The sequence below is a fragment of the Falco punctatus genome (assembly GCF_963210335.1).
Source record: "Falco punctatus genome assembly, chromosome: 6".
Classification (NCBI taxonomy): Eukaryota; Metazoa; Chordata; class Aves; order Falconiformes; family Falconidae; genus Falco; species Falco punctatus.
Genome location: NC_137585.1, coordinates 69116120 through 69138600, shown reverse-complemented (window position 1 = coordinate 69138600; position 22481 = coordinate 69116120). Strand labels below are relative to the sequence as shown.

General features: G+C 47.8%; 1 protein-coding gene across 10 annotated transcripts in view; it reads left to right on the top strand.

The window, feature by feature from the left end:
• The window catches only part of FRMD4A (FERM domain containing 4A), a 386124-nt gene that overhangs the window by 346981 nt on the left and 16662 nt on the right, over positions 1–22481 (top strand). For all 10 annotated transcript variants that reach the window (XM_080391697.1, XM_080391696.1, XM_080391695.1 and 7 more), the window contains 4 exons: positions 157–295; positions 7023–7164; positions 17673–17806; positions 21115–21237. In XM_080391697.1, coding sequence (XP_080247823.1) covers positions 157–295; positions 7023–7164; positions 17673–17806; positions 21115–21237 — 538 coding nt within the window. The remainder of the gene's footprint in view (positions 1–156; positions 296–7022; positions 7165–17672; positions 17807–21114; positions 21238–22481) is intronic.

Sequence of the window (22481 nt, the reverse complement as noted above, 5' to 3'; positions counted from 1 at the left end):
CTATTTATTGCTGTTCTCTAAGCATTTTTTTGCCATTAGCACAAGGGTGTGCGCAGTAAAGGCAGCAGCTTTTGCTATGAGGTCTGCGGTAGGTTCTGCCACAGAAAATGATCAGAGGAAACCTTGGTGTAACCTCAGTTCTTTTCTCCTCTCCAGGGCATCTGTGACCAGGAGGACTTTTGGGCATAGCGGCATTGCTGTGCATACGTGGTACGCCTGTCCAGCACTAATAAAGTCTATCTGGGCTATGGCCATTAGTCAGCATCAGTTCTACCTGGACAGAAAGCAAAGCAAGGTAAGCCTGTTGGAGGTGGGAAGTGCATGTTGTAGTGGGTGAGTGCTCACACCCCACAGTGCCAGCAGGGTCAAGCCCAGACGGTGCCTCCTATCCTGTTCTCCCTTCCCACTTAAGATCAAAAAAAAGGCAGACTGACTCAAAATAGATGCTGGCTTCGACCAGACTGAGGGAATTTGTATCAAATTCACGTCTATGGGAGTAAGGATTGAGGGAAGGATTGTACTGAACTATGGCCAAATTGGAGGAGCCAAAGTCTGCAAGCAGATAGGGTCACATCCCTGTCTGGACAGTTTCCACATGTCTGTTCGTTCTTGAACTGTCATAAAGTTAGGGCAGCTTTCAATAACTGCGTTCAAAGTAGCTTCACACTCTACACTTGTTTCTGAATCCTTGTTGTCCCTTGCTTTTTACTACCAAATCTTCCTAGAAATGAAGGGTAGGGATATTAGTTCTCTCTTCACACAGAATCTCACAACAGAAGGAGGGAGGCAGGATGCTGACAGCCTGGCCTTACAAGGAACTGTCTTGATCTGGTGCTGCACAAAGGGTCACTCAATACGCAAAAGAAACCACCTTGAAACCAGAGGAGTATGTGTTCTCTTTATAATTCCTTTCATTGACAGTAATTTTAGGCATACTCAGAGCAGCAGGAGATGGCTTTGGTTGTTTTGAGACAGAAGAGAGACTTCTTATGCAGATGCCCCTCTTCATATGGGCAAGCTGGTGTAAAACTTTACAAAGAAGACAGAATCTGTATTGAGTGAGTACCTTCTTATACAGCTGCCTGCATTGCTTCCCATCTCTGGTGAGATGGCAGGAATGTGCAGGGTAATACTCCTCCAAATGGCTGAAACAGTCTTAACATCTTGCTCTTGCTGAAAGTGTTGCCTTCATTTTCAGGCCCTGACCTTATCGCGTCCCTTTGTGAGCCAGTTCAGCCCAATAAACTGACGGAAAAGTACTTCTTTTTCCTGTTCTTCTTTGTTGCATTATTTTTCTGCCAGTTAAATGTATTAAATTGACTTGCTGAAATTACGTGAAGGGCCAACAGCATGCTATTAGTCCAGCTCACTCTAAACCCTTCTGACATCGCTTTCCCTGTCATGATCTCTGTGACTTTATTGTAGACTGGGTAGGACTTTCAGAAGCCTTGGCCAGAACACACAGTTACACTCACTTTGGCCATGTCCCACCTAATGCAAAAAACCAGGGTTCATCTTAGTTGCTGTGAGCTTTATTGAATTTAGGGATGTAGGTAACTTCCCACCTCTGCCTCAGGGCCAGCTGTGAATGTGGACAAAATTGCACACTTGCCTGATAGCAAGTAATGCTGTCCTGTTCCCCTCTGCTGAGGACCACCACAGGCAAGGCATTGCCCTCTCTGGTTTGCTATCAACAAAACCAACTCAGCAAAACAAACAGTAGTTTATTTTTTTTTTTTTTACTTTTAGCCAGATGGATTTGCTGATATAGCTGCAAGTTATTTAGGTCACAAGCAGCCAACAAACAAAAGGAGATTCCCTCCTCCTCCCATTTCTTTGGTAAGAAACTGGGTCTCTTAAATGCCCAGGACTTTCCTTCAGTGACTTCTTTTGTTGTTGGCAGATAGTGTTTCAATCTGATCTCCCCTCTCTCACACTCCTACAGACAGCACCACCCACCAGCCCTTATTTGTCAACCTGTCACGTCTGTGACCACGTCAGTGTGCTTTGTCACAATAATCCCAGTGGTCACGCTGAGGCTTTGAAGTTACAGCATACAAATATTTTTGCCTCTTTCCCTTAGGGGAGCTGGTATTTTAGTCTGTTGTCCTCATTTTTGACATGACACCGTTGAGATTGATAGATTCATTCATTTTAATTTTAATTGATCTGTTGAGCTCATCCTGATGGTCACTTGAGGACACTGTACGCATGTGCGCTTTGCTTTTGAAAACCAGTAAAACATATTCCAGAGTGAGGCAATGTGAAAAGTCTTCATTTCAGCTCTCAAGGGCTTAGACAAACATTTGAGTTTCAAGTAACATGGGTTTGCATCCCCTTAAATCTCAGCCCCCACTTCAGCTGAATCCCCAACTTCAAAGCAAAACTTAGATATTCCTTCCTTTCATGTCCAAACTTGGAATTTCATATCGTTTTGACAAATGTAAGAAAAATAAAAACAAACCTAGAAGAAAAAGCCTGCTGGAGCTCACTGCAGCTGAGCCTTCACTCCAGTGATGTATATTAGATGGCTGGAGATACAACATAGTGATAAAGCAGCTTGAACTCTGTGCTTCTCACATAACTGGGCACCAGTTGGATCTGGACCATCTGCACATCCCCACAGGAAAAACCCCTTCACATGATTTTACAAAGAAATAGAATCAGCTTTGCCTGGATGTTGACCCTTTTGCAAGGAAGTGAGGTCCCAGTCTTCTTTGCATCCTCACTCCATGTTGAACTCTTGCCAGCTTGCCAAATTCCCAGCGTCTCGCTCCCCGCTGATCTGTCTAGCTGTCCTTGCAATTGAAGCGTAATGTGGAGACTGAAAAGATCCTCAGCTTTCCAAGTGAACATGGCAGTGTGCAGAAATCCTGTCAGCTTTCTTTTTTTTTCAGGAGACAGATGCAGCAGGACTTCAAGGCATGTCTTTGCTCTGTTGACTGTACTGAATCAATCAGTTTGGCCTAGAAGCCTTGAAAAGTCCCATTTTGTGGGAATTTCCAACAGCACGTTGCTCCAAGCGCAAGGCTTTTTGGCTGAATGAACCAGTAGAAAATAGGTCAAGGGTTTCAAAAAATCACCTGCAGCAAAGACCCATCACTGCAAGCAAGAGGGATAAATTCATCCCTAGTGTCCGTCTACTCTTGCATTTCACTGATGGATTTTCCTTCACCCTCTGACCCTGTCAGAACAACACTGGGGATCAGTTTGGCCCCATGCTTTGAAATGACTCGTGAATGAGCCAGTCTCCCTCCATGTAAATGAGACTTGGCAGGTCTGCGCTAAGTGCTTTAAAATTTTTGAGCCTGGAGGGACCGAAGGGCCCGAGGGAGCGCTAATGGGATGTAATCTAGCTTTCCACTATTGTGCTGTCAGTACAAAGTCTAGCCCAGGCCTTGCGCTGGCTGCTGCTCAGTGGCCTGGATGAAATGAGCTGTTGGTCTGATTCCTGCTACTGATGAGTGGCTGTCCAAAGCACAAGACCACCCGATGCTGATTGGCGTTGCTGTAGGGAGCAGAGGCAGCAGGGACTGAGCAGCATGGAAAATTAGCACCATTCCTTTTTGGAGATGCTCTGTCCCCACTGTTCGTGCAGGGCACTGTCAGCACAACTGCAATTGGATCTAAAACCTTCTCCTATGGCTTCAGCACGTTTGGGTTATACCCTCTGGAGAGAAAGCTCGCTCTGCCCTGCTGATTCCCTAGCTGCTGTCTTTTGGTTTGTTTTTCCTCTCTCCTGGCTCCAGGGATGCCAGGCTTTGGTCTTACATCATTTTTTCATTTGCCTTATGTAGGGCACACTTCCAGCCATTGCTGGCTTGACATACAGGCCAGGACCACAACAGCATCCAGCTGCATTGCCTTTGCTCAGCACTTTAGTTGGTGCCTGGTCAAATAGGTAATGCCAGAGTGTGCCCTAATTTGCAGTCTGAATGAGTGGAAATAAACTGTAGGGCTTCTTGCCATAACTATCCTACAAATACAGGAAAACCACTGCCTCACAGAGTGGAAGGGCAGGATCTGTCAGTGCAGACTGGGAGCTTGTACCTTTCCTAGACATCTACCACAAGGACTCAGTATATTGGGTTAGGCAGACGCTGGGTTTGATCAGTATGGCTGTTCCTGGGGTTATACAAAGTATACATAACCCTACCTATATGCAGGGTGCATACAGCATGTATACACCTGCAGGGGATAAATCACCAGGACAGCAACAGTCTGAAGACTTGCTACCTCCAAAGATCTGGCATTGCAGCAAGACAGTAGTTCATGCTCAGGCTCCTTATCAAGACTTCAGGAGCAGGAAATCTCATTAGATAAAAGCAGTGACTTTCCTCTTCACCTAGAACTAACCTTCCAGAGCTATTTGAGGAACATGTTTCACAGACCTTGTTTCTGACCAGAAATCTCAGATCCAGAAAGCTGAAAGAATGCTTTCCTTCTCCTGGGGCTGATTTTGGGGGAGGAGCTGCTGGAAATGGGAAGTACGTAACTGGTTGTAGCATTAGTTTTAAGAAGGTCAGTACCAGTTGCCTGATCTGCTCTAACATCTTGGCTGGTAGTTCAGCCTCTTCACTCAAATCAGTGAGTGCACATGCCCTGTTCTTGGAGTTGTTGTGGCAATAACCTTATGATGCATTTGGGTACCTCTGAATGGTAACGATAAAGCCCATAAATACCCAAGAATATTAAATTACGATAATACTTCTGAGTGTGCTTTCAGTATAAGGCTCTCCCAGTGCTGTCTTCATCTGCAGTCTTAAATTAATCTTAAAAAAATTAGTTGCAACAGGGAGACATTTTACTTGCCTTATTTTTTCACTGATGTGCAAACAGAGGCAGGGGATTGCTAAAGAACTTAGCCTTAAGTGTCTTACACAAAGCCCCACAGCAAATCAGTAACCAGAGCTAGGAGCAAAGCTCAGTGTGGTTAGCCTTCAGCCATCAATTCAGCCATGATTTCTGCTTCCTGAGGGTGTGAAATAACACCAAAAATCCCATTGTGGCAAGCATTCCTTGTAGTCCCACCTCATGTTAGTTACAGTAGGAATAGATCACACCTGGTAAGTGGATGTCAATCAGCTTCAGATTTATCAGCACTGTAATGATATGCCCATCACCTGAACTGTCTGACTAGGGCTGAGAGTGTCTTCTTGCCTTGAGAAGGTGCAGAGGTGAGTGATCAGGTGATCCTGAACTGTGGCTTCACCACCTTCTTGAACAAAAGTTCGTGCAGCTGGAGAGCCTTGGCACCATACGCCAACAGATTTCTGGGTTCTGGGAAATCAAAATTGCACATCAGTGGCCCTGCAAGGCCAGGCTAATGGAAGCTCAGCACTACAGGGCTTGTGAGATTTGGGTGATGGGGTGAGCTGCAAGCTCCCTCCATCCGTGACTGAGGAGCTCATGTGAGGGTCAGCGAGCAAGAAGCTAATTTCCAGGTTGGAGATGAAATAGCAGTCATCCTTGTGTGCTGCATTACAGACAGCGAGCTTCTTCCTGGTTGTGAGTTCCCTCCTTGTTAGCATGGCTTGTTACCTGAATTCAACAACCAATATATAAAACAGAGCTCAGAGCATAAGCATTAGTGCAGAAGAGGCAGGAGGAAATTTCCCATGTGGACAGATTATTCCACAATGGCTTAATGAAAAGTTTCCATATATTTTTTTTCTGAAGTGCTTGGAGCTGCCCACAGTCTGAAATGAGATAGAGGACTACAGAGGGTTGTTCTGATGTGGCAGTTGCTATTTTAAGGTGATCCTAAGGCTGTACTAGTCAGAAAAAGGACTGAAAAATTCAAGACACACTCGGTCTGTAGGGTTCTTCTTCCTGGTAGTGCTAGGGATATAACTGAAGGGCCATCCCCAGCAAGTTTGATCAATGTTCCTGATGCTCTTGTTGATGTTAAACACTTGCTAGAGTCTGTCAGGAGAATGGACTGAAGATAGGTGGTGAGCTGCTACCAGGAGGGTTTGTATTGCAGAGGCAAGGCAGCCACTAGGGCAGAGTAAGCCCAACCCTGCAAGCAGCTACCATGCTCTTTTCATTGCCAGCGCTGCTTAACCCCCTTGCCCTGAACATTTTCTACCTTTGTTGGTTCTGTGGGCATAACCACATCAGAGCTCACTGCTTAATGAAGAGGAAGTTCTGGAGTTATCTCACATTAACTTTCTGGGCATCTTGTTGTCTCAAATCCTTCAATAACCAATGGAGAAAGGATGACATCTTAGGAAGTCAACTTATTCCTTCCTAAAATTGGAGAAATAGGTGATCGCTGGAGGTCCCTTCCAGCTGAAATGTAATATTCTATCCTATTCTAATTCTTTTCTATTCAATAGGTTTACGCAGTATGCATGTTTACTTTCCCCTGGAGGTGCCTAAGTTGTTGACATTTGGTGGTGTACAATGGGTGACTCCTTGCCCTAGCGTGGCCAGTTACTGACCTGGGGCTGGCTGCTGCTTCTTATTGAAGTAATGCTTTGAACAGGTCCCTTACAGCAGGGGCATTGCATGCGGCATGTTAGTCTGGACCATAACCTGAGCATGTTTTCCTGCCAGTATTTTCTTCCAGCTTCTCATGACAGCCCATTTAAGCCATGCCCTCACTGTGTCTTGGTCCAAAGCTCACTGTAGATTTGGAAAGGCCTCTCCTGGCTTTCTTTAGATGCTAGAGATGGTCTTTAGCTTTTGGGCTTTGCAGGTTATTGCGTTGGCATTTCTTATTGTATGTGGTAACACAGTGACTCCATACATAGTTTAAGAGGGAAAAATGTGCTTGGCAAAGCAGAGAAAATAACAAACAGCAGGAAGCAATGCCAGAATTGTACCCACTTAAGAATGTAAGAAGTGCAGCAGTAAATACTGTGCCAGATTGCTTCTATTCTTGTAAAATAACTCAAGCTTGCTGTGGAGGCCTGTTTCCTGCCTCCTTCTTGGAGGCAGGAAAGCAAAAAGGCTTTTTCCTTCTGTGAGCTTTAAAGAAGCACTAGATCATTACTAACTCCTGTGTCTATGTCCAGTCCAAGATTCATGCTGCAAGAAGCCTGAGTGAGATTGCGATTGACCTAACCGAAACTGGAACGCTCAAGACCTCAAAGCTGGCCAACATGGGGAGTAAAGGCAAAATTATCAGCGGCAGCAGTGGGAGTCTTCTGTCATCAGGTAGGTCCTTTATCCTGCAACTGGAGACAATATGGTGGAAAGGGCCATGGCCATGGTATAATGGGAAGCAGCCAGAAGCTGCACTGCAGAAATGAAAGTCACTTCCCGTTAGCCTTTCTGTCTGTCCAGGTGTCAGTCTGTCTCTCAGCATGTTGCTCCACAGACAGCACAAGCAGCAGCCTCCCCCTCTGTTACTGCCACTCATTTCCTCTTTAGCCTCAGGATGTCATCTCCAACCTCTCACTTTCCAGCTGACACCTGGTATCTCTTCAGTTTCTACCATAATCACGCCTTGGCACCCAGCTCATCCCTGGGCAAAAGCTTTTGTGAAGGAACCCCCAACCAGCAGTGGGGAAGCAATCAGCCAGTGCAGCTCACTAGGGAAACTGAGGCTGGGAACTGGCAATGTCTCTCCACAGTGTTGAGGCATCTTTTGGTCATCATCAACATCTGTTGAGGTGGCTTCTTCAACAGAGTGCACATCTGCTTTGCCTCTCTATTGCTGGAATTTGGCTGGTGTCCCAGGCTCAAAAGAGCTGTTCCCCAACACTCTCTACCAAACTAGTGTCAGGGATCTAGAGGTTTCTTTTTGTGGCTTGGAGCACCTTCCTGTATGAGGAAGACATAATCTGTGAAAGAAACCCAAGAGAAGTTAATACAGAGGAGAGCTAGAGCATGAGAAGGACCAGAGAAGGGGAGTCAGGAGGTCATCTGTATTTCTTTGATACGCTTCTGGGTGGGCAGGCTGTGTGCAAAACACTGCTAAAAGTCTCCAGGAGCAAAGCAAGGGTTGATAGTTTGCAAAGAGCTTGAAGCTGTTCAGGTAAGAAGCTCTTCAGGAGGGCAAGGTTGCTGATGTCACTATAATCAACAGTTCTGGTCAATTAAATGCCTTTTGTTAAACATCACATCAAGCTATCAAAATGGACTGTGTTGAGATGAGTAACACCAGTAAATAGCCTTCTCATGCCTGACAAGAGAAGAGTCCATCTAGGAACACAAATGCTTTAAAACTGAAACCACACCCACTGTAGTAGATCAGCTTTGCATCGTGTTCTTCCTTATCCCTTAAACGCCTTACTTTCCTGCTTGGAAAATGTCCAGCAAGGGGTTAAAATGTGCAATGCTTACAGAGCTCCAGAGTAGCCTGCTGTGCAATTCCTTGCCTTGCCTGCAAACAGAGATGCCTTTCTGCTCCTTAGGTCTTCCTGACAAAGCATACAATCCACCATCTGTACCTCCCATCACTTAGGGAGTTGCAGTAGCCGAGCAGCTCCCAGACTGGTGTCGGGTTGTTGGAGCTCTTTATTTGTTTGGCATTTTTTTCCAGCTCTCCTGCTGGAAAGTAAATAACGTTAAGTACCCCAAGGAAGTTCTTAAGGTCTTTCCAAGATCTTAGCCTCCTGGGCACCATTCCCAAGTTTGTGAGAGCTACTTGGTAGTAATCGTGTTTTCTTGTTAATACACTGACTTTTCACCTTTCTGGAAAAAACATGGGGGTCTGCTTCTGCTCTCACACTGGGAGAGAGCAGTAGCCAGGTGAAAGCCAGGAGAAAATCAGTCCCAGAAAAGCTTCTGTAGGGCCAGCACCTATCAGGGTTATGTGGATGGAAATTCCAGACTGGGAGCTGCCCTGCCCATGCTTTTATTTCTGTATTTTTTTGCTCTCTGCTCAAATCCCTTCTCACTGAGCATGGGATTTGTAGACTCAGCAGAACTGCACTAGTGACTAGACCTGTGGAGAGTTCACTGACCAGGTGAGTCATTTCTTCAGTCCTGGGTAGGTGGATCTGTTGACCTGGATGCCTGTGTAGGACTGTGTGAACCTCTGTTTTGGTCAAGGTGCTGCCTGTGGGCCAGGCGAGCGTGGCTCCCTCTAGGTTCCTGTGTTCAGAGCTGCTTTTTATGTCCTGCCAGCTGTGAGGACAAAGCTTTCCCCAAAATGTTAAGGAGAGTTGTGGGGTTTGTTGCTGCTGCTATGTGCCTTCCAGAAGCTACAGACAGCTACAAGGAAGTATAGAGAGAACTAGTCTGGCAGAGGAGGACAGATACCAGGGAACTGGAGACCCTGAATTGCTTCCACAGAGCCACCCAGACACCTCTGCTCCAAGAGCCCCTTCCCCAGCTGGCAGAGGTGACCCAGCCCTGTCCCACTGGACAGGAGGGGGCATTTTCTGCCTGTCCCGCTGGCACAGTCACTGGCTCTGTCCCACCCTTTGCATTTCCTCCCATTGTGCCGAAGATTATCGGCAACAATGATGGGTTATCGTGGTACAGCCTGCACACTAGAGAGAATAAGTGCAAATGATTAAGTGGCCACAGTAGATTTGCAGGCTATAAATACCCCAAGTGACTCGAAATCACAACGGCAGGACTGAATTGCTGTTTGCCCCCACTTCCCTTCTGTTCTCAGTCCTTTCTTCCTGGAAATTACTTGTAGTCATTTCCTCTCTCCATCTCACTCGTCCTCACTGAAGGGGCTGTCAGCACCACAAGGAGCATGCCAAAACTGGCATGTCTCCCCTGCGTTTGCAGCAAGGCTGCAAGGAAAAATCCGTTGTTGCTTCCAGCTGTCACACTCGCTGGTGATGATCCTGCTGTGCAGTGTCATGCAGTTGCTGCCACACATCACTTACAGACTCAAGACACAGCAGAGGGGAGATGCAGTCTTACTGGGACAGTGACTTCCAAAGCCTAAGCTCCTCCATGTTTCCCAAGCCCTTGATCACAGTCTGTGTCCACTGCAGTTATAATTTTGATACCTGATGCTCCCAAGTTCATTTCTGACAACATGACTCTTTAACTGTTGCCCTCATTTTGACTCTGAAGGGCCCTCCCAGAAGTGGGATGCTGTGATTTAGCTCAGGGACCTTCTCAGGATCTCTGGGCTGGACAGCTGGAGCAAGATTTGCCTGTGAATAAAAGCTCTGCTTTTACACTGGCAGGAGCTCTAATTAAAGCCAGCAGAGATAATTATCAGAACAAAATCAAGTTAGGTGAATTCTCAGAGCAATCTGTGCCATAAGAGCTCTGCAGGGCTCTGAGCTAGTGAGGAGCCCCATTATCGCTGGGTTATTGTTGGACTGAATGCCAGACTACTGCCTTCTTCTCAGTGGGCAGTGGAGACACCACAGAGGAGCACCTCTGATTTAGCTCTGCAGATGTGTTCAAGGAGCCTCTGGCCCCCTGAGCCCCATTCCTTCAGCAGTGGTGGAGGTGTCCTGTGCAGGGGCCTGTTTATGTTTGAAAATGCCACGACAGAGCCCAGCCAGCCAATTCCCAGCCCCTGCTGCTCCATCCAGCAAGCCAGATCCCAGCTGGACTGCCCCAGCGGCTGCGGAGTAGATAAACAGCACCCGTGCAGCCTCCAGCACAGGGGCTTGTGAAGACGAGTTGCCCACCGGATATCTGAGTGCATCCTGTGTGGAGCAGCTCCAGCTGGTCTCCTGCACGCCATGGAGGATATCCTATTTGTCGGGCAGAAGAGATAGCAGCTGTCTGAGGTTGCTGGCTGTTGTGTGCTGACATCCTGGCACGGTGAGTCAGCCTGGGCTCTGGCACGGAGCAAGCGTGGGGGGACTTTCCCTCCCCACTCAGGGGACAGCCTTCCATGGGGACCTCAACCAAACACCAGCAAGCTGGAGCCAGCAGCCGGATGTAGCATGAAGGGTTTGCCATATTTAGATGTGTTTTTCCTGGAGTAGGAGACTCTCAGAATGAGATGTCTGGATGCTTTTGTCTTGCTGCTGCTCAGCCGCGTTGTTGCATCTCCCCTTACAACTGCGATCACCAAGCCTTGGCTCCCTTTGCCTTTCAGCATCCCATCTATCCTGCCTGCTTGTTTTCATCCTTCTCAGTTATCCCTTTTCCAAGCTGACTCTGCTCTGCTACAATAGGTGAAAGAACTAGGGACAAACAATAAGTTACTGGTAGGGCTTTCCTCTCCAAAATGGTGGCCCATGTTGCTGGTCTGGTCCCTTTGACAAGCCTTAAAGCAAAACTTCTCTTGAAGCCAACACCTGGTAGCCATGAGCCCCTGCAGATCTGCACAGGCACAGCACATCACCTTGGTCAGATCCTTTGGGGGTGTGGCTGCTGTGACTAGCTTCATCAACATCATCAAGACTGTCACGACCTCACCAGCATCAGAGTGATCAGAAACCAGCCTGTTAGCATTGGTGAAGAAGCTCAGCCATGTATTCTGCTGGAGGAGTTGGACAGGAAGGACCATGTTCTGCCCCCATTTCACAGCTTATGTTATGAATGTCAGTAGATGGGAAAATTGCCCAGAGAGGCCAAGTGGGTATCAGAAGATGAGTAGTGTATCCACAAACTAATAGGGTATTAAGTGGATGTTCAGGTCACCAAGACCTGTGTCGCATCCTGTATACTAAGGAGGAAAGGGCATGTACGATTTCCTTGGATTTGAAATTAAACCAGCAGCAGCAGCTACAAGAGCAGCCCCCAATTCAGTAGGTTCCTGGTGCCCACCAAAGAGAAGGCCTTGTGCTTGCTACCTGGTGTGTTTTTCTGTTAAGGGACACCAAATGGTTTTGCAGAAGTGTGTGTTAAAATGCAGAGTTTGGTAAATCTTGGCACAGCAAATGGAAAGGAGGCTGAATAATAATTTTCACAGAAAGGTTCAAAAGCCATACAGGGAAATTACATACTTCAGCAACATTTCTGCTGTTTACTGCGATAGGAATTAGCCCTAATTGTGGGAGATAAAATACCTGAGAAAGCCTCCCAGTCAACCATTGCTGTTGCAGCAGGAGTCTCTCATGTTAGGACTGATCTTTCAGGACTGATTTTTCTCTATTGACGGTCCCCTTTGGAAAGCACTGGGCAGCCATGACTCAGTGAGCATCATATTTAATAAGGCTGATTGAAGGTAGCATCTGCTTGATTGGTTCAGTTTGTGCTGGTCTTTGATTATTTCTTTGGTTGTTTTTATGCTCTTTTGATTTGTTCTGACATTTTTGGGTCAGTTGCCATTGGATTTAGAAGTGGGTCTGTGGTCACAGCCTTGCTTGAGGCTGGATTAATAGATATTCATAAATAGAGAGCCTCTAATGGAAGCTGTAGGCACCCTTGCAATACAAAGCACTGTTGTCTGCTTGTTTACAAGCATTTCACATGGGTGCAATTCTCTTGACTGACCAAGTTTCCATTTGCTTTTCACCTGTGAGAGCAAGCAGAGAATCCAACCCATAAAAGTCTAATAATATACCCCAAAATAACTCGGCTTTTAAATAAAAATAATATTAATAAAAAACCCCAGCTGGAACAAAATAGTTTCTGAAAGAGAACTTTCAGGATGGTCTGAAGAAATGTCAGTCCTGCAGTATGCCCAATGGATCATCCAAGTCAGTATAGTCAAGCTAAAAAAAATCAGCATCACAAGCCATGAGCCCTGTTCCCTGGCCTATGAACCCTTGATCCACTAGTAGAGTCTGGGATACAAAGACACACTTGGAAAAGGACAATTTGAGCAGGTTCATTAGTGGCAAGGAGTGGCTTGCTTTGGTTTCAGCAGTAATCCTGTTGCTTAACTCAGAATGTGACAATGCGCTTCCAGATCTCCCTCAGTTCCTTCACTTTCTGGGAGGAGTGAAAAAGATGGCAAAATGTGCACTCAGTGGACACTGCCACCGACCACATCAGGGCTGAGACCAGCATGGTTCTCACACAGGGTAAGCACAGCTGGAACAAATGCCGTGAACTGTCTGTGCTTGATTTGGGTCCGTACCAGTTCAGCCAGAAGCCATTTCTTTCCTTCTTGCCAGCACACCCCAGATCAGCGCAGATGTCTGGCCAAGGTTTAGGCTATTCAATTTTAGGCTATTTTAAATGTTACAGCATCTATGTAACTGCTGTGGCAACCCACAGTGCAAAAACGAATAGCTTTTAAAAATAAATTCAAGGCTGGTGTGGAGGTAGGGAGCAGAGAGAGGAAGGGAAGGGGAAGAGCAGTTGAAAGGAAAATGTAGGTCATTAAAGCTGTCATAAAAGAGAAAAAAAAGGGGTTGAAACATCTGCTTGAATCATGAGCAACTCTTTACCAGGACTCAGCAGTTTGTTGGCATTTCAGTGAAGAAATTCAGCAGTTCAGCTTTCGCTAGTAACTGCTCACGAGAGTTACTATTAAGAATTACTAAATGCTAGAGAGGGCTTTCCCTGCCAGTACAAATACCAGGCTCCTCTAGAAGATCCTGTCAAGTTGTGGCAGCACAGATGTGTGTACAGAATTGAGTTTTGTTGCTCTGTGAGGCAAACCCAAATGAAATGGGGTTGACTACAGCAACAAACATCTTACTGTGAAGTTGTCCTCCTTTTGTCTGATGATGCTCAACTTGGCTGACGTTCATAGAGCCCTTTTTCTACCTTCCCCACTCCCAGACAGCCCAATATAAAAGGTGTTACAAAGCGGGGTGGCGTTTCACAGAATAAATGCCAGCTGTCTTCCTGTATGAAAAGCGCAGAAAATATTGGTGGAAAAGACCTGTGAGATTCTCTGCTCCCCTTGGGCCAATGTGGAACTGTTTCATGGCATTGTTTGCCTCAGTCCTCTTTCAGTTTAGCTTTAATGGTCTGCTGGAATAGTAGCAATGAAAGGTGAAGCTGAAAGCACAAATTTCACTGTGTTTTGCTGCCAAAACAAGGAGTTGTTCCCAGGTTCCTTCTGTAGCTCTGTGAAACAGCAGCAACATTTTCAGCCTCCTTGGGCTGAGTGATTTCACTGTGCACATGGAGGCCAAGCTGCAAAATATATCTAGAAGCCCCCTCTCACCCCCATCCTACAGGTGCACAGAAAATTCCATGTAGCATCCTGTTGTATGTGACTCCTGCAGATAATAAAGGTCTGCTTTCTCTGTGCTGTTGCTCTAGAGGGCTAGGGGAGCCCCCCAGGGTCACCATGGGACAGCGGGTGCTGAGACCACTGAGGAACCACTGAGGACAGGGAGGAATCCCTTTGAAAGCATTGCCAAGTCAAAGGCTTTTCTGCAGGCGTAAACCAGGGAACGCTGCCTGCCCTGGTACGGCCCTCAGCGGCTGGCAGCAGGCGGGGTGCACCTGTCTCAAAGCAGGAAAGGGACCTTTGCACAGGAGTTAGCAGGGCTTACTGAAAAAGCTTTAGATTTGAAGGGGGAAAGGGGTAAAACCAGGCTTATTAGAAATATGCCTGGTGGCAGCACACCAATGTTTAGGGTCAGGGTGCTAGCAAGGTCCTTCAGTCTGCTGTCTCAGTGGAAGTAGGGGATGGAGATCCATGCAGCAGCAAAGATACAAAGGTTAGTGATGTGTTAGACTGAGAATGGTCACACAGGAGTTAGGGCCTCTCCCCTCAAAAAGGTGGTGGGATCGATGGCCCAACTGAGGTACATCTACAGCAATGCCCACAGCATGGGCAGCAAACAGAAGGAGCTGGAAGCTGTTGTGCAGCAGGAAAACTGTGACACAGTTGCCATCACGGAAACATGGTGGGATGACTTGGACAACTGCAGTGCTGTGGTGGATGGCTGTAAATTCTTCTGAAGAGATTGGCAAGGAAGGAGAGCTGGTGGGGTAGTGCTGTATGTCAGGGAGTGTTTTGGTTGCCTAGAGCTTAATGAAGGTGATGATAGGGTTGAGTTTTTATGGGTAAGAATCAGGGGGAAGGCCAAGGCAGATATCATGCTTGGAGTCTGTTATATACCACCCAACCAGGATGAAGAGGCAAACAAAATATTCTTTAAGCATCTGGGAGAAGTCTTATGATCATCTTCTTCTCATGGGGGACTTCAGCTTACCAGATGTCTGCTGGAAATACAACACAGCAGAGGGGACAGTCCAGGAGGTTCCTGGAGTGTGTGGAAGAGACCTTCCTACACAGCTGGTGAGGGAGCCAGCTGGGGAAGGTGCCCTGCAAGACCTGTTGTGGGTGAACAGAGAAGGGTTGGTGGGTGATGTGGTGGCTGGAGGCCGTCTGGGGCACAGCAATCATGAAATGGTAGAGTTTTTGGTTCTTGGAGAAGTAAAGAGGGGGGTCAGCAGCACTGTTACCTTGGACTTCCCAAGGGCAGAGTTTGGCATGTTGAGGAACCTGGCTGACAGAGTCCCTCGGGGGCAGCCCTGAAGGGCCACAGGGCCCAGGCAGGCTGGATGTGCTTCAAGAAGGAAATCCTAAAGGCGGAGGAGCAGGCTGTCCCCACGTGCCGAAGGACAAGCCGGCAAGGAAGGAGGCCGACCCGGCTGCACAGAGCTTTGGGGGGAGCTTGGGGGAGGGGAGGGGGAGGGGAAAAGGAGTTTGTGGCCTTTGGGAGAAGGGGCAGGCAGCTCGGGGGGGCTGCGAGGGTGTCATGAGGTTGTGCAGGGAGAAAGTAAGAAGGGCCAAGGCGCAACTAGAACTTCATCTGGCCACTGCCATAAAAGACAATAAAAAGTGTTTCTATAAATACATTAGCAACGAAAGGAGAGCTGAGGAGAATCTGCACCCTTTACTGGATGCGGGGGAAGCAGCGACACAGGCTGAGGCAGAGGCTGAGGTGCCCAGTGCCGCCCTTGCCCCAGTCCTTAACAGCCAGAGCAGTTGTTCTCCAGGCACCCAGCCCCCTGCGCTGGATGGCAGGGATGGGGAGCGGCATGGAGCCCCCGTAACCCAAGGGGAAATGGTCAGCGACCTGCCACACCACCGAGACACACACAAGTGTACGGGGCTGGATGGGATCCACCCGAGGGCACTGGGGGAGCTGGTGCAAGTGCTCCCAGGGGATCGGGCCCCGCCAGCGCGGGGCTGTGAGAGGCAGGTCCTGCGTGAGGAGCCCCATCTCCTGCTGGGACAAGGGGACCCGCTGGGTGGCTGAGGGAAAGGCTGTGGCTGGCGCCTGCCTGGGCCTTAGTGAAGCCTTTGGCACCGTCTCGCCCAGCGTCTCCTGGAGAAGCCGGCTGCTCCCGGCCGGGCCGGGGGGGCTCTGCGCTGGGCACAGCCGCTGGGCAGGAGCCCCCAGCGTGCCCAGGTGGCCAAGGGGGCCAGCAGCGCCCTGGCCGCTGTCAGAAGCGCTGTGGCCGGCAGGGCCGGGGCAGTGCCCGTCCCCCTGTGCTGGGCACCGGTGCGGCCGCCCCTCGGGGCCTGGGCTCAGGGTCGGGCCCCTCAGGGCAGGGGGGACGCAGAGGGGCTGGAGCGTGTCCAGAGCCGGGCAGAGAAGCAACCCCTTAGCCCTGTCTGCTCAGCCCAGCTCAATACCCACTGTGGAGTTCATTAAAAAAGGATCAGATGCAGACTTAGGCTGAGCTCCAGAGCTGTGTGTGGGGCAGAGCTTTGAAGTGTGTGGAGCTGTAGCTCTCCATGTTGTCTGTGGGCAGACATGGGATGCTGCTGCTGAATCCACCACAGATACCAGAACTCAGCTTTGCATAAACCTAAGGTGGATGCTTTGAACTACAGCTGTAGCTGAACAACAGCCAGTAATACGAATGAAAAGCATGTGGAGATGGTGTTTACCCCTTCCTGAGCTTGCTTTTCATCTCACAGTATGGCCATAACCATCATGTCCTTACTCTGTGATGAAAGAAGGCACTCGGCTTACGCAAACAAGGTGCTCCGAGTGAAGTTATGACTTCACTATAAACTCATTCCTGAACCTGGAGGTGGATTAAAGAGGGCAAATGCTAAGCACATACTGAAAAATCAGCTGCTCAAGTTGGGGACCCAAAAATGGATGCAACCAACACTGCCCCCTTGATCTTGGATAGGTCTTGAACAGCGATTGATGCACCATCCCAAAGCAAAATAAAATCAGGAATCCCATCAGTAAGTTCCCCTAAAGAGCTGAAGTTACAAATGCTGTCATGACATCTGAGCAACAGAGTCTGACTTAAAGCACGGACTTACTTCAGTGGAAGTTGCTGGTTAGTTGCCACTTGAAAAGTCAAGCCATTTGGACATCTGGTATAAATGTCTTGACCTCCGTCTTCACAAGATACATCTACTATCCCAGAAGGACCTATGAGTTATTGTTCTGGTGCGTTTTACAGGAATCTTGCTAGGCAATTTTGTTCCATTACATTTTCTCATAGAGCAGATACTGTAAGTGGATTGAATTACATGTTTGCTACTAGGCTAATTACACTTCTTAAGAAATAGGCTGTACTGTCAAGTGGTTTCTCTTAGGCCTAATTTCTCAAAAATGCATCTCCAGGGCTTCGTAAACTGTACTGTTATTTGCCATTGGGCACTTTCATGGGAATCATGTCTTTTCTTCTAACGTCTTTACCTGAATAATTTTGTTGCTTTTATTTTTCTGAATGACGATTACAGGTGTCTTTGTGTGCCCCACTGTCCAGTTTCTGTCTGTTAGCTTAAACATTAAGAATTTGCTGTAAACAAACATGACTGGGTAACACCTGCTTCATATCATAATCTGATATTTTTTTTTGAAGGACTGCGTCCAGGCTTTGGTAAAATTACAAGTGCTCCAGATGTGCATTTTGCTGTCAGCTGGCCTAGTGAAATCATTGTTTATTGATAGGTTCCCAAGAGTCAGATAGTTCTCAATCTGCCAAGAAAGACATGCTGGCTGCACTGAAATCCAGGCAAGAAGCTTTGGAAGAGACACTGCGTCAACGCCTGGAAGAGCTAAAGAAACTGTGTCTCCGAGAAGCGGTAGGCAATGGACATTTTATAACCTGTAACACTTTGGTGCTTGCATTGTTATAGCATGCTCATGGTTTGGAGGTGGTGTATAGTTAGAAGAGTGACTTCCACAGTCATGTCTCACAAAGCCCATTGTACAGCTGTCATAGGACATTTCTGCCCCTGAGAAGGGGACCTCATGTCAGCTGGGTAGCCAGTTGGCCTGGGGCTAAGAGGGTGCTCAGCACCCATGCCTGCTGTTTGAATTTGTGTTTGAGATGCATTCAGCCAGGCTTCTTACTGACTTTGGCGGGAATGTGCAGCAACCTAAATGGCATAGGAAGGCTGTCATGTGTACTGGTAATCACTTCTGAAATGCCTTTGACTTCATTAGCAACCCCCCCCCCCCCCCCTCAGGCTGATACACTGTCTTCTTGGAGCAGGCCTGACCTTACGTGCTTTTCTTCTCCCAGTACGTTCTTATGTACAGCACATGAGGTCTCAGCTGCTCCATGTAGGCTTCCTTCATCCAATAAGCCATGGCCTTGCTGGAGAGGAATGGCAGTGTCATGGCAGACCTTGGGAAGATGAACCACTGCAGTCATCCCAGGACATGCAGGACAGCTCAGGAACTCAGCTCATGACCTTCTCACTCGCCATCTCATTCTTGGAGTACACGGGAGGCTAGTTTAGAGATAAATTTAATGTTTGGGGAATTACAACCCTGCTGCAGCTGTGCGTGGAGATTAGCAGTGGCGTACACTTGGGTCATTCAGCAATCCTCCTTTGTTTACAAGCCCTAAAAATCTGAATTTAACAACAAATTGTGATATGTTACACAACAGGAAGCTTGCTGCAGACAGTGCCACTGAGATCTTCCAGCTGGTGCTTAATATTTGATGTGTGTCTCGCCTTTGACTAAAATGGGGGAAATAGGTCACTGATTCATCTCATTGCACTTTGTTTCAATTAGTCTATAGTTCTGACACCAACAAGAATAAGTTGTGGAAGATACCTCTCAACAAAGAATGTCAGCAGAAATCTCTGCTGCTCCAGTTCCTGTCCTTCACTCCACACAAGCAATCCCTTCCCACCTGGGAAGTCCTGGTTGACTTCTGCAAACAACTTGTGCTGATATAGGTCACAGGACCAGATGCAGTCTCGTAAGTCCATCGGGTATGGAGCTAAGGTCAGCTGCAGGAACCAGTCGCATGCTCTTCAGGGGCTGATGGAGAAGGTCTGGAGGGCTCTACTTGCCCTGGAGGAATCTGCCACCCTAAGCTAACGCTGCCTGACTGCTGATGACTACCTTGCAGCCTTACCGAATGTGAGGAAGACTTGTGGGGAAGATATGTGCCTGTGCCACAGTTGCAGGGGCTCACAGCCCAGTGCCTTCGCTTTAACCTCAGCCCTGGCTGTGGTGCAGCCTCAGGCACTTCACAAGCAATTGGGATGCAGGCAAAAGCTCCTGCTGGGGCATGGAGCCGGTGGTAAGGAGAAATATCTCCTTAACGTGCTGCAGCAAGTCTGGCCAGAGCCCATCTGTCAGCACCTTAAGAGCTGGTAGAAAGTGTTCGCACTTTCTGTAGATGATCCAAGAGAGGCAGTTGATGGACACTTGGAATCTGTCCCTGTCTTGCAACCCTACAGCTCATCCATCAGCAGCCTGTAGTTGGAAGTATTTCCTCTCAGGCTGCCCTTCATCCTTTCTGCTTTGGTGTGGAAATGGCCAAAACAGAGGGAGAAGGTGGCAAACCAAGAGGTAAAAAAGGGTTAATCGTGGGGGCATAATCAAATAAGCATGGCCAGAGCCATTCCTAACAGTGGCATCAGGTTACTTCGGGCCATCGCTACTCCAGTTACTTATTAATTTAGATTACATTTCAGGACCGTGCCTGTGAATACTTTTCAACTTATGGAGGCAGCATAGTAGCCCACATTAATTTTGTCTGGGCATTTTACAAAAGTTATTAACTCTTTCCCCACTGTCCTGCTTCATATTAAGTTAGGGGTTATAAAGAAAATATCCTTATTTCCCTCAGGAAAGGATACAGGAATCTCTCTCTTGATGCAGTGCTCAGAGCCATGTCTCACTAGAAGGAACACATTTTGGAAGAAAAGCTGAAATAACCCTGCAGGGCTGGAAGGGGCAACACAGAATGGGACTCCGAGACATCGTGCCTCTCACAGAAGGGGGTTGTGCGCATCAGTGTGCTGCAAACCCATTTTGTTGGGAATTGCTTAAAGGAAAGATTTGAAAAGGCCAGGTCCTTGTTTCCTAGTGACCTGAAAAGAGTAGAAAGAAAAACCCCATTAGGGAGCGGGGGAGAGGCCAGGGCAGGCAGGGGCCTGAGCTGCACAGTCGCATTAAGGTCAGCTGCTGTTCTTTGGGATTCAGATGATTTAGTTTACTCTGCCAGCTGGATCCTCTCAAGGCTGATGCTAAGGAACACAAAAGCCTTTTGTCCTTCGTGGGGAGATTTTGAGTATAAGGAGTTGGGTTGTGCTCCTAGTGAGGCTCCTGCCTTTTTCTGTAGGCATTTGAATGCCTTCAATTCAGAGATGTGTGGCTGTATTGTGTCGCCCAGGGGAAAACCCCCACAGCATTAACATCAGCAGTGGCCCTCACTGCTTCCTATGTTCCAGATATTCCTCAGTCTTATGGAGTTCACTTCAGATTTTGAATAAATCTTTGCAAATAACCTCATCAGTCTGAGAAAACATTATCTAATATTGCTCCAAAGCCACCCATGACATCACTGGGGCTTGGAAGGGGGTCTGATACATGAAGTGTTATCAGACAGGTAAATGAGGTACCAGGCACTGCTTTTAGTGACCGTTTTGACTGCATTCCTCTCGGACACATCATGAATCAGGTGGGAATGGCTTTCTGTGCGGGTCGTAACCTGCCCGGCTGTTGCCAGTGGGGCTTTCTGACTCAGCAAACCTGCATCCTGCATGAAGGCTCTCAGATCGGCTCACCCCCTCTCAGAAGCAGCTACGCAGATAGAGGCTCTTCTTTCCAGCTTACCCTGCAGCAGAGATGAAAGCATGTGTGCTACAGTCTGTTTACCTCAGGCCCCAACGCCCTAGGGATGGGCACCACCTACAGACCTACCCTGGGCAGGCCACAAAAATCTGTAAAGAAAAGTTCCCCACCCTCAGTGTCAGGTTCTGGGAGGAGTTCACAGGGCTGGGTGCTCTCCTGTGCCTTCATCAGCTGGCTGAACTGGGTATGTTGTTAATGTGTGCCTGTCATTTTATGGTCACAGTTCAAGAGCAACGTTGTACTTTGCTGCAGGATTTCCCAGATCACCAACACCATTTTCTACTTACAGGAGCTCACAGGAAAGCTACCACGAGAATACCCGCTAGACCCTGGGGAGGAGCCGCCAATTGTAAGGAGAAGAATAGGAACTGCCTTTAAACTGGATGAGCAGAAGATCCTGCCTAAGGGAGAGGTGAGGCTGTGCCCTTCCCTTCCAGCCCTGTGTCCCAAAGTCAGGTCTCTAGACGTCACCATGCATCGCATAGGAACCACAAGTCCTTCAGTCATCTTTACTTTAGATGACTGTAGTTGGTCACTGGTGCCTTTATATATATATATACACATATATATATATATGTATATATATATGTCCATCAGAATGGGGAAGCAGCAAGAGAGTTGGTGGCCTTAATTCAGGTTCAGAAGGTGAGGTGAAACACTCAAGGTTCAGCCCTGGCTTTGCTAGAGGTAACAGAAATAGCCTGGGTGACCAATTGGACCATGACAGTCCCAGGCGCTCTGGTGACCAAGTGCAGGGACTTGTGTGAGGCGGGGAGCACATCAGGAGCCCCTTGAGCCATCTGAGCCCCACTGCTACCCTGTGTTGTTATTGCAAACAGCCATTTGCTTTCCACTTCGGTAGCGATCCGAATTCAAATCTCCCTTCACCAGGCAGAAAAGCATCACAATTATCCATCTTTGCCCTGCAATAGTAAGATGAAAGCATTTTGCTCCCCAGTCCTTAAACAAAAGAGCCTTCATGCCTACCTATGGGGAGCTGGAATTACGTTTTTCTAAGTTTGCCAGGGAGTGTTTGTTCTCTTCTCTTGCTCCCACAATGTGCTGGGTCAGTGCCCTGAACCGTGGCTGTGAAAACAGGCCTGCAGCAGCTGTAAGGCGGGACCGGATTCACAGAAAAGCTATTGTCTGCAGAAACGCATTTGTCTCAAGACACTTGTGTATATTCCAGTCTTGAGTTTCCTTTTAGTTTTGTAAGAGGAGAGAACGAAGCTGGTGTGACTCTGTGGTTTAAGGCTTGGTTCAGCCAGGGAATTAACTGTTTGTCGTTTTGTTGGCATTTTCCTTCTGCTGAAAAAATAAACAGCTGGAGCTCTTTAGTTTTGTTCTCAATGGAGCCTGGGAGAGGAATTCCACTGAAGTCAAATATTCATGAACTAGCACATCTAATTAAGCTTTTCAAAGGGAAAGCACGGCTTAGATGAGCTATTCCTAAAACCCCTGCAGTCTGTTGGCTGCTCAATTATAACCTGATCTCCAGTTTCCCCAGATATTACTGCTACAAGGCAGCTTTTGGGGCCAGTGGGTGAGGAATTTCCTTACTCCAGTGGCAAGGTTAGGTGGGGAGAGAGTGAAGGTAAAGCTGCTCCTCCCCATTGCAGGCACTCTGCCTTTTGGCATCAGCAATCCAAACATGCT